Source organism: Triturus cristatus, chromosome 2_2, assembly GCF_964204655.1.
Source record: "Triturus cristatus chromosome 2_2, aTriCri1.1, whole genome shotgun sequence".
NCBI lineage: Eukaryota > Metazoa > Chordata > Amphibia > Caudata > Salamandridae > Triturus > Triturus cristatus.
This window is the reverse complement of record NC_140582.1, coordinates 87,798,421-87,810,986: the sequence shown is the minus strand read 5'-3', so window position 1 is coordinate 87,810,986 and position 12,566 is coordinate 87,798,421. Positions and strand designations below refer to the sequence as shown.

At 41.7% G+C, this 12,566-nt stretch overlaps 1 protein-coding gene across 1 annotated transcript in view; it reads left to right on the top strand.

The window, feature by feature from the left end:
- The window catches only part of PRKG2 (protein kinase cGMP-dependent 2), an 856,172-nt gene that overhangs the window by 24,518 nt on the left and 819,088 nt on the right, over window positions 1-12,566 (top strand). Inside the window, exon 2 of the mRNA XM_085643209.1 lies at window positions 7,109-7,607. Coding sequence (XP_085499335.1) covers window positions 7,123-7,607 — 485 coding nt within the window. The 5' untranslated portion in view covers window positions 7,109-7,122. The remainder of the gene's footprint in view (window positions 1-7,108; window positions 7,608-12,566) is intronic.

Genomic DNA, 12,566 nt, shown 5'->3' with positions numbered 1-12,566 from the left:
TTAAGCCACTTTATCGCCTTCAATTGAAGTCTCAGCATTCCAATGTTCTAATAGAAGTTCATCTATTATACCATTAAGCAAGAGTTACTATAGGTATCTGGCCAGTGTGGTTACGGTACAAAAATATTTTGGCCTATTTGCTGTGCAGGACACAAATAGTCAAAAATGCTCAGACTATTTAATACTTCATCTTCCTTTTCGAGGCACCATTTCCCATCATGTAATCTAACTAGATTAACTACCTTTGACTAAAAGTCCGATCTTTATGGCCTCCTACATGTGTCATAAGGTCTTGTATTCAACTGTTGTGTTAGTGCTTTGTAAGGATCTAGTCCATTTCTGCACTTTTGGTACTGCCTGGAGCAGCATATATAAAGAAGGAGATTGCATCGCAAGGGTACCAAGGGTTAGCAAGGCATTCATAAAAAGTGCAAATCTGTATCGTTCTACGGTGCATTTAATCAAAGGGAATTGAAACTTGGCTTGAACAAAAATTTTATTTCACGGGCAAATTCAAATGAAATTATGAACTTCGTGATTTCTTTTTGTCCAAAACGCGGGTATGGTATTTTGTGTAATTTTTGCACATGGGAGAATAGTGCGTGTAGAAAATGATGCGGGAGGACTGAAAAACCATAGTAGAGAAACATTTTCTCCTCAAACTAGTTTCATGCGCAGTGCTTAATTTGTAATAAAATAAATGCCGGGCCAACGTCAGGAGGCCACTCAAGCTGACACCACCCATTGCCCCTGCCAAAGCTGCCCAAACAAAACTATTAACCATCATACTCCGAACAGTTTGACACATCAGACTATACCAGGCCCCCATAGTTGTAAGGATCTCTTGGGCAGCTGATATTAGTAATTTTTAATGTATAATTATTAAGAAACATCTGTTGTTGTGCTCCTCTCTAAATTAGACACCATGTGTCAGACTGTCATATGTACTGGTGTTGACAATAAGTACCGGTGCTGATCGCTGAAAACCACCGGTTAAGCACTGATCATGCATGACTTTTGTCAGCAAGGCATGCCCTTGTGTTAAATTTACATGCAAGATCCCCAATGCACATTTTGGGCAGGTCAATTTTTTGTGTGTACTTTTTAAGAAAAGTATACTTATTTTGCAAAACATTTGCAATTTCTCACACTCAAAACGAAGGTTATACAAATAACAAAAGTGCTGTTATTGAGTAGAAAGCACTCATAGTTGCTTGACAAAAAATGAAGATTTGAATATCTTGAATTGGCGGTGTCTCAAGACAGAGAGATTTTTTGGGAAATGCTTACATAGTTTGATAGAACAGGGAAGGCAATCTATGGGCTAAACTCAGAGAGGAGATAATGTTGCTCACAGCCCATTCTGTAGGTTAAGAAATGTTGCTTTGACATATAGGAACAGTAGACTTGACAATATATGAAGGGAAATGAACCAGTGGAGGACCCTCCCACCATGCACCTCGAATACCTACAGAAACCTAGGTGAAGTCAACAGTACAATACAATGCAGTAGAGTTTTGCCAGAAATTGTCAGCTGGTGAACCACTTGTGGACGTTGGGAAAATACATGTAGCGTTTACAGTCCCCACCATATTTCTGTAGTGCAATAAGAACATGTTTACCATGTGTGTTTATATCACTAACTGAGCAATGGGTAGGGTGAATATGTTGCAGGTAGCTGCCTTCCTGTGTGCCCTGTTGTGAATTATACATCCTGATCCTCACTTAGCCCTTACCATTTGTAATGACATCAGGAGGTTTGTACCAGCTACCCATAAGTGATATACCTTCATGCCTGTACCAACATAAACAATCCATGCACTGTCACCACTCACCTTTGTGAGATATTTGCAAAGGGGATGTTCCTGCCCATGTGATGAGGGCATGCCATAGATGAAGTTCAAGGGTGTGACACTGGTGTGCTTCAATCTGACTCCTTTATGATGATGACAAAGTAATAATATAGTGGTATAAACAGTGCAACCAGTGACCGTTGCTTGAGGAAGACATCCTCCTATGCGACAAGCCAGTGGGCAAACTCTTCACCTGTCCCCTGCTCACCTTCCTACTGCAGACGATGGGACAGGCCACTGTGATTCACATAACTCCCAAATAGCCACAAATGCATTAACTCGTGATTATCCCATTGTTGAACACGGGTGTGCCACAGTTCCTTCCAGCTCCAATATCACTCTCCCAAACTGCTAACGGTAACTATCCTTTGGCTGCATCTAGAGGCCCTGAAATAGACATGTTGGGCCTCAAGAGATGGTGTTGATTTATAAAGTAGTGACTTATATTTAACAGTCTGCATAACCTATGACATCGTTCTTGATTGCCTATGAAGGAAACACAGGATTTCCCAATCTGCTAGACCAGGAACCTGGGCAATAGTTAATAACAAAGACCAGAGGTTCACTGTAGACTCGTTTGCAAAATAGCAATTGGATGATTTTTTTGGATGCAGCTGCTGATAATTTATCCACAAAGTTTAGCGAGTAATATCAGCAGCAATTATGTGAGGATAAATTGCTCGACACATGAAAGGGTGCTAATGTGAATACAAACGTGAAGGGTACATCTGAAAAAAAAGAAAACATATGACTCACTACTCCTTGAATGATTTACAGAAAAGGGGTCATAAATGTGAGTCTATATAGCGTCGGTAGTCAACGGCATTTTAACCTCAGGGCAATAAGTGGTCATCATCAGTGCAGGAGAATATGAGGTTCCCTGGGGGCACTAGGGCATGTGCACCCCCTTTGCGCGCCTGGTGCTCTTTGGTATTACAGAAAGGGCTGGCGCACATATAGCACCAGCACTATCACCAGAGGGTGTTCCCTCATTAGCATGGGGGCGTGGCCCCATGTAAATGAGGAAGTCCCTTTTCCTCTGCTCCTGCGCCCTATCATGGATGCGGGCGCAGAGGCAAAGAAGCTGTCAGTAGGTGCACTGGCAGTGCGCCACCCCCTAATAGCAGTCCTCTAGCGTGAAAGGGGGTCCTATGTACCCCCCCAGACATCCCCACGCAGGCAGGTGCAGTCACTCACTGCATCCACCTGCAAGGGCATCTCTAATGCCCTTTGAAAGTGCAGGCGGGTTGCCACCTGTACAGTGAAGCCTGGAGTGGCTGCTTCAAAGCTACTCCGTTTTTCACTTCAATGCGTTGCCACCAGGGTAGCCCGACTTCTCGGCTGCCCTAGGGGAGTGAATTCAATGTGATAGGGTGCACTTTATTTGTTTGCGCCTGGTGGACCTGTTTTAAGGTGCGCCATAGGGCATCCTGGGACAGTGCGCCCTATGTGTAATAGGTCCCAGATGTAAACGAAGTGTTGTAGCAGGGTCCACAGAGGTCTTCAGTGAACCGAAGTAAAGCTCCCACTTATAAACGTTTACAACATCGCTGCTTGTGTGGCTGGGACCAACCCCCTCAGGGGACCTCCCTCCATCATCTTTCCACCAGGAAGTGTGAAGGGAAGCAGTACTCCGCTACTGTCATGGTAACACGGGCCTGCAGGGCCTGTTCTATGCTGTGACTTGGTGGAAAGGGATTACTTTCTGTAATCCCTCTTTGCCAGGTCACCAAGTACTCCATCTTGCTGAGGTTGAATCTACTGTAATAAGGGCATGTGCAGGTCATCTCTCCTCTGCATTATTGCCCCAAATAACGTGTTCTCAGCTCGCCTCTTTAGCAAGAGACTCCCTATCAGCTATCAAGCGTGTTTCATCAGTCAGAGAACATACTGTTTCCCTATAATTTGTTTTCATAAACACATTAATTCCCAGGGACTCTCAGTCCCGAAGCTGTCATTCATAATTATGTCGCAGACCTGGGCACACACGTTATTTCAAGTGATATTCCAGTGAGTCAGCATACCAAGAGATAGAGGGAAGACACTATGGGCCAAGTTTCGAGCGATAACTATATGTGTGGTAACGGCTGGCCTCAGCTGAGTTGGATTTTATGGAGAGGCCCCTCCTAAGGAGAGTTTGAGTCTTAACTCAGTCCAGATGTCACACAGTGACTCTTCTTCAGCACTTCTTCCAGATAGCATACTAGAAGGGTCAGCATAGACTGCTGCAATCGCTCAAACCGGAGTGTTTTAATGTTATAATCATTTCTCTGAGAAAAAAATTAAAGCAAACATTGTTATGCATAGTGCGTGGGACAGCAATGTCTGTGCATTTTAGGTGATTCAAAATATGCTTAATTACTGTCCAATATTGTCTTTATATTTTTATTCTAACTAGATTTTGGGTTTCAGTTCAGGAAAAACATTCCTTTTTATTGCTGCCTGTAGCCATCTTTCCCTTGTAGAATCCAACTATCCCATTAGATTTGAATTTAACATTCAAGCTTCTAAAATATGTTAATGTAAAGAGGTTTCTTATTTGCAAGTCAGAAATCAAATTTTCATTGTAGGACAATAATTCATTCAGGTGTACAAGAGCTGCCCTTTTATAGGAAATACTGCTTCTTTATCACCCCACTGTTGTGTGGCAAAAATGTATGATGCCTTTGCACAGTGAGAAAGACAAACAGACGCACAAACTCATATAATATACTCAGGTGTAAAAAAGTGTGGGGAGTTTTGCATTTAATTCCTTACACTTGTGCCAGGTGTCATCTGAAGTTTTACACCAGATTAATAGTCTTGCCCCACGAATGGGCAATAATGCACAGGTGAATATGCTCCTTTTGCCCACGGTATTCCCGTAGGTTTTACCTTAGCCTGCTCACACTTACCACCCACTTAAAGCTGATGGTAAATACAAGTGCAGAACAGTGGGATAGCACAATTGGCTCGCAACTCTCGTGCTAAAATGGGAGCAAGTTTTCTTTCACCCCGTTGAAGCCTTGTTGCCAGGGTCTAAATGAGACCCAGGGGATCTTGTCTTCAGAAGAAAAAGAAATCTCACTTATCTTGTGAAAGGATTTCTCATTGCTCGTCGCAGAACCTTCTAGAAATGTGCCCTCTGGGAATTATTAGGTGTGGAGCTAGGGTTTCCTCTTAGTAGAGATCGCTCATAATTTCAGATATGAAGTGTGTGTTGCAGCGCGGAATGCAAAATCCCTCCCTTCGTCACAGATCATAGATCACACACAATAACACCAACATACATCCTTCTAATAACCTGTTTCAAGGAGGTGATTGTTCCACTCGCTGTAATGGAAGAGAGTACTCACATATCCCTATTCATAAAGATCTAAACTTCACCTTTAATACTCCTCCCATGAATAGGCCATGGATCTACTAGCTGCAGGTTGGAGTGATAACAAAATCTATAACATAATTTGCATAAATACATTTTCTCAAATAATAACGACCCAACACAGTTCTTGTAATGAATCTTAAATTTTATCTAAATAATTGAAATTCGAGTCTCTGGTTTAATCAAGCACATAGATCATCATAGTTACCTATTCTGGCTAAAAGTCGCCCTCGAAGTCAAAATCTTGGTCATCAGTTCATACTGTCAGAGTCTTAGGAAACAGCTGTCCTGCAGTGTCACCGTCCTCTCCGTCAGCATAACGTGAGGAAATCGAAAATCTTCTGAAGGGTCTCGCGATACCAACCTCTCTAGTCTACCATTTTTATAGTAAAATTTACATTCCAAAGTGTAACAAATGATATTTTGAACGATTCTAATTGGTCCGTTGAAAATTGTTCGACTTCTTTCCCATACATATAATGTGTCTTTAGATATAGTTCCAATCCACGCAATAGTATCTTTTCATTGTTTCTCACAGAGCAGCTGGCCGAAAGCCCGGTGTGTCCTTGGGTGGCACAGTTGAGTTAGGGTCGTCCAAAGGCTACTGCAGCTGATGGCGACGCATGCGCACTTCACCCAGAGATGCTCACAAATGAAATCGTGTTCGTCAAATAGGAATGTCGGCCATTTTGTGGCCACCAAATGGTCAACTTAAGCAAAGAAACACAAAAATGTAATTAATACATGGTAATGACTAATAATCTGTTATCCCCTTACTAATACCCATATGTGTGTGTATTTATCTAGCAGAAGCAATACTTAATGCAGGTTATATTCACATTAATAAAGCACACATCACGAATACATCACGAAAGCAACATATAATTATGCAATTTCTGATTGTCTATTATTAGTATGCATACGAAAATTAGTTTACGTCATTAATTAGGCCATGCAAATGCAATTCCCACGTGTATTTCTTATATTAGTAATGTTGGTCAATTCACACAGCAAACAATTAGTACAATTACTATTAATTAATTATTCATATTAATCTAAACATTCAGAATGGAGAGGGTATACAATTTTTAAAGAAAACCCCACTCCAGCATGCGCATTGAACTGGACAGCAGGAATTGTAAGCCTGAAATAATGAGACATTCAGAATTGCCTCTGGGTCTCTTTGGCACCTACCTGATGCGTAATATGTGTAGAGGTTTAGGATGAATACGTTGCTCCTGTAAGAGCCGATCTACAGAATTGCAAGCTCGTAACACGTTCCACAGGATTGATCTTCTCAGTGTTAAATATTGTGCAGGAGCCCCAAGTTTTTCTTGGGAAAGTGTCATTGGCACTGTCAAATTACAGGGTTGCTGCATATCATCTTCATTCCATATGACGCCCCCTCCGTCCACCACTTTACACTTCCTGTCTCTTTATCTCACTCTTAGGGATTCTTTTTCATCCCTTCTTTCTGATGAACAATTATTACTGGCTCTGAAACACACTTACCAGTGCACACAACCTGCAACTAATGACACAAATTAAGCACTGGCTCTTCCAACCATCAGACACAGCTAGTTGACCCTTTCATGTACACCTTGTGTGAATATACAACAGCTCTTACTCTCTAAAACAGGTTGCCTCCAGGGGTCACATTTGTACAGCTTGCTTTTGATTGTGTGCCCTGCTTTTGTTAAAAGCTCAAGTCTCAGTCGCTGCAAGGTTAAGTGATCAAAGTCCAAATGTCACCATTAGCTCCCAGTAGAATATTTGAGACAGATCAATAAGTTTTCAACATCTTTCAACATGGTCTCTGACATTCATCACACTGTTGACCATTTTATTCTTTGTACCAAGCACGCCATAATGCCAGATTTTTCCTTTCGTCTAGGGTGCCAGAAGAGAATGGGAAATGGTTCAGTGAAGACAGAGAGGCAGCCAGAAGCCCTCCCTGCGAGCCTCACTGCGAACTCAGCAAATGGCGGAGCCACAGCAGAGACCCTGAGAAGCAAGGTCCTGGAGCTTGAAAGAGAGCTGAAAAAAAGGGATGAAGAGCTGCGAAATAAAGAGCACATATTCAGAGATCAGGAGGATCAGCTGGAGAGGCAAAAAAAGGCGATGGCGGAGATTGCGGAGAAGCTTCAAAACAAGTGCACCGAGCTAAGCAAGTTGCAAGATGTCATACAGACACAAGGTGGGAACTACTTGCAACCCTCCCCATTCAAAACAGCACTCAAGATTAACCAAACCATTTCTGAGTTCTTTCGTGGAAGTAAAAGGCGTGGTGCGAAAGACGGGGTGTCTGCTGAGCCTACCACCAGGACCTATGACTTGCATCATGACCAGCCAAAGTTCTCCTTTGAAAAAGCAAGGGTCAGAAAGGATTCAAGGTGAGAATATTTATAACAAATGAAAAACAGGAATGCTGTTTGGAAGCTCAAAGAATACATTTTGAGTTATTTTCCCTATTCCCTAAGGTAAGGCTTGCACTGAGCTTGCACAAGCACGTTTAGTCCCCCTAGCTAAGTGATATTTTACCTCTGACTCCTGCTCACATGCTTATCCAATCTTTTCAAGGTAGAAATTAATGCTCGAATGGGCCCAACTAGCACATCCCAGCTCCTCTGACAGCCACCTAGGTCTTGATCTAAAACTGCTCCTGATCCGGAAGGCCTTGAACTTGTTAAAGTGTCCAGAATCCAAATTCAAGAACCCCAGGCCTGTTAGTTAGCGCTGGAACCATAACTGAGCCTGACCCACGAACAGTCCCATAGCTGTGCCTGCACTTTAACAATGCAAAGTGGTCAAACCGTTTGTCCAGGATACATATCATACACTTTGTGTAGTGGGTTTATCAAAGCAAAGCTCTTTGCACCCAGTCCCGTGCTTCTTTAATTAGTCTTGCTTTCATTCTACACTGTACATGAAATATGTTGCATACAGATTGTCTAGGTATAGGATTTGGTCTCCTTGGCAATTGAGGATAGGAGTAACTGGGGAGGCGTTATGGGATCACTAAATTGAGTACCCTTCGATAAGTAATAGTAATACCAGTTATCCATACCTAGTCTGCAGTTTGTACTGTGCAAATAATTGTTATTTTCAGGTTATTCTCATTCTAATACCAGGACCAAGGACATAAGAGCAGATAGGGAACACACTAGATGGTCTAGAGCAGAAGTTCCCAACATGTAGACTTCTGTGGAGACCCACTGAATCATCACTGGAATTTGGAGACCCCCACTAAGACATTATTGGAAGCTGGGAACTCCTAGCCTAAGCAAGTTCTATGATTTGAACCTCAAACTAATGCACAAAAATATGTGTACACCAAGCAAATGCTCAACTATTTAAATATTCAGTTTAATTCACAATCAAGAATAGAAAAGGTGTTCACATTTACCATTTTGGTTCTTTATTTTTATATACTTTATTAATTTTAATGGATGAATATTAATGTCATTCAGTTTTATAACACAGTTGCAGACCCCCTGGGTAGGCATCATAGACCCCCAGGGGTCCTTGGACCACAGGTTAAGAATCACTGGCCTAGAGAGCATAACTCGACTAATTCATGGGAAAGATTACTACTACAATTGAAAAGGGATTCAGATAGGTTGACCAATGAACTGGTCCTTGATCACTAACATGGACACGAGTGTGATAAAGTAGTAAAGGCACCTCTAGTCCTTGACCCACTGCACAGTACACTTCCTGTTAGCCCTCAGTTTGTTTATTGTAATATTATGGGGCCAGAGAAAGAAGGATAGTGAGAATGATAGATAGTAGTTGCCCCTGCCTGAAGAACTTTATAACTTAAGACTACCACCTATGTCAGATGTCGGAAAATGGATAGTAATGTATTGCCTAGTCGTCAAGAACGGGGGTACGGTATGTGATTTTATTTTATGGGGCCACGATATTAAACAAAGCATTTAGTAGACTACTGCTAAAATGTGTTGATGATACTAATCATTTGTGTTCGCATTGAGGCTTATGATGTATAATGCACCTTATTTGATATTTGTCTTATTAAAAAAAAAAGAAAAAAAAAGAAACACATCTTTAAAAGAAAGGATTTAGGAGTCAATTCAGATGCCTGAAAAAATTAGGCAATAGCCTTTATAGTTAATACAGCATTAAAAAGATAAGGAAGAAATGGAGGAACTCTCTTGAAATGGAAGGTGTGGTAGCTCTCCAATGCCACTCCTCTTTACAAAGAAGAGGCAGGGGAACAACACAGCTGCAGTGTGGAGCTTTATGAGGACATTGATGTATGCAGTAGAATTCCTTAGAAATTCTCTTTCTCCTTTAGAAACAGCTCAGCTAAGCAGGCAGGCTGCCATCTCGGACAGGTTGTGATGGGATTAGATAAGGAAGGGATTTCATCATAAATTGATCTACATGCCTCCTTGTAACCCCAGATTTGCAAAGGCGATGATATAAACTAAATCATCAATATTATTAATTTAAAAAAGCAACATGCTTCTTGGTCAGAGACAAGACGGTCCTTTATTCTCTGTTCACATAAATGTTGAAAATATTCAATGAAATATAATAATCTTTAGTACTTTAATTTATGCATCGAATCATAAATCATAGGCCACATATGCATAAAATAATCCTCATACCAGTAATATCTTCTTCTATTCTCCTACAAGCTTCTTCCGGTTTGTGACCTCTTTCTGGTTTAATCACTCAGGATGATACAACCATGTGTCCACATAAACACAACTGGCCAAATGTATAACAAGGGTAGACACAAAAAGTAGTCGCAAATTGGCCATCGATTTTCACACCAGAATTTAATTTTGCAATATGACGTAAGTATTAATAGGTGGCATTACAAAATTTACAGTTCTAGGGCGTAAAAATGTGACCTGCCTAACAAATAATAAATGTGTAGGTCACAATTTAAAACCCCTGTGATTAACTACATACACCGGGATGGTGGATTGCAAGTACAGCAGACCACCATCCTTGAGTCCCTGTGTTTACATTCCCAACAGGAACAATTTTTTTAAACAGGCTGTTCCCCTTAAAGGAAGTGATGCTGCCTTAAAAAAATAAAGGTTTCCAGTTTCTCAGAACACCAGAGGGAGCAGACAGTGATTCCAAGGACCACCCCTACTCTTCCTTAGGCTGCAACACAATTTGCTAAGAGAAAGGATGCTCAAAGGGGCTCCTTCCACCTTTGAGAAACAGTTACCACGTCCAATGAGGTGTAGGTAACTCATCAATGGTTTGCAACCACAAGCGTGGTCTCAATCGATACACAGCATACCGAATTGCAAGCATGAAGGAACGCCCCTTTCATGTCCCTTCCTAATGTAATTGGTATGGGTCAGTACACCTGTTTTGGATTGGTGGTTAAATATCATTTATAAGTGCAAATCCATATTTGTGAAAACCATCATAGGGTCCTGATGAATCACCACTAGATCACTTCGACTAATCAAGGCGTGAAACATGTTGACACTCTGGGAGTAGAGCGTCTCTAGACTCATTGTAGCTTGACAGTCGCCTACCCTGTTTTTTCTTTTAATCAGACTGGGAATTTTCTTATGACAAATGACAAATTACACTGAAGTTGTAAATTGGCAGCAATTGGGTTAGCATTAGCGGAATCCATCTTGCACCCAAACCTCTTGCCTACTAGGATAATCTGTGCGATTGCATGTCATGAAGTACCTCTCTGCAGGTTACTATACAGAGTAATAACAATACACTCGCAAATGCCTATTGACATATACTTTATACAGTAAATATGTGATGCCTACTGCCTTTTTCATTGCTTTTCATAATAAGCAAGATCAGGCTTATAGGCTTGATCATTGGCTTGGCACCATAACCAACAGTCCTGCTACATTGATAATAAGCTTTACGAAGACAAAAATTACAATAGAACACACTGTATTTAGGAGTAAGACGACAACTGCGCAATCAAATTCTGTACTCGGTGCACGAACATGTGGGCGGAGCCAACGTACATCTCTAAGTAGGACTTCTGAAAGCTCTTTTTTCTGTTCATCACATAATGTTGTGTGATAGCTGAACTATTAAGACAGACCTACAAAAGACACCAGCCCTTGGTGGCAGATGGATTGAATAGAGTCTTTCCAAAAACCTGTAATCTTTTTGAGGGGTGGAGAAGAAAGAATCCGATTCACTAGAGAAGCTTTACATATACACACTGAATGTTTCCATTGGTTTAAGAAAAAGTTTAAAATTGGGGGATGAATAGCTGATGGCTTCTTGGCTATGGTGGACCACCAAGGACATAACAGCTAGCTCACTGGTTCACAATTTCCACTCTGTGAATGTATCCACTTCACAATAAAAGGTGTCATCTATACCAGGGGTCTCCAACGAGTAGCTCGGGAGCTACTGGTAGCTCGCCAGTACCCTCAAAGTAGCTCTCAGAGGTGAAGTCATTCCCAGTATCTCATTCAGAGAGTCTATGCGGAGACTCTAAGCATATTAAAAAAGGCAGCACTGCTCATCTGAAGATCTTTAGCCAACCAGCCTACAGCAGGGACTCATCTTAACAATCAAACACACACTGTGTCGGCCTACTGAGTCCGCCACATGGCCATCTTTATCCAGTCTCGGACTAAGTCACAAGGTGATTGACCATGTGGTAGTCCCCTGCTTTATCAATTTCACCATGTGCGTGAACAGTGGGCTATAAATGAAGAGTGGTAGTGGTAGCCCAAGCAGTAATCAATGTTGACCCACTAAAGTGTGGGACTGCAGGAGTCAGAGTGAAAATGTTTCAGTTGGGTGTATGAGCAGCCAAGGGCTGAGGAAAGCTATAATCCTGAGCAGAGAAAATTAAGAGCCTCATCTGCATTTATTTATGTGTGCGTCCATTATAAACACTATTGCTTCCTGTAAGCTACACCTGGTGTCAAGGACTACCAAATGGGTATGCTAGCCCCCATCATATGGGTTTTGTCTGTGGCACAATTGTGTCAGTTCATGGCATAATAGTGCCAATGACATAATTGTGGCCATCCTGAACTATTTTGGGTATTCTTGGTCTAGTTATGGTATACTGGCAGCCATCAGTGACATATTAACAGCATTACTGCACTATATTTAGGTGTCCCTGATATAATTGTGGCTGCCCCTTGCATAATAATGGCCATGACTAATAATACGGTGGCCATCCTGGTCCTTATGGTGTCCAGCCTTGGCACAATTGTATACTGGTGGGCATTATTGGCATTATACAGTCGTCCTCAGTGCTATGGTGCCATGGCTTATGACTGTAATACCGGAGCCTTCCATGCAGTCTGTCCATGTGAGGCATTTGTACAGGCGAGTGTTCAATTGAAATATCAAGC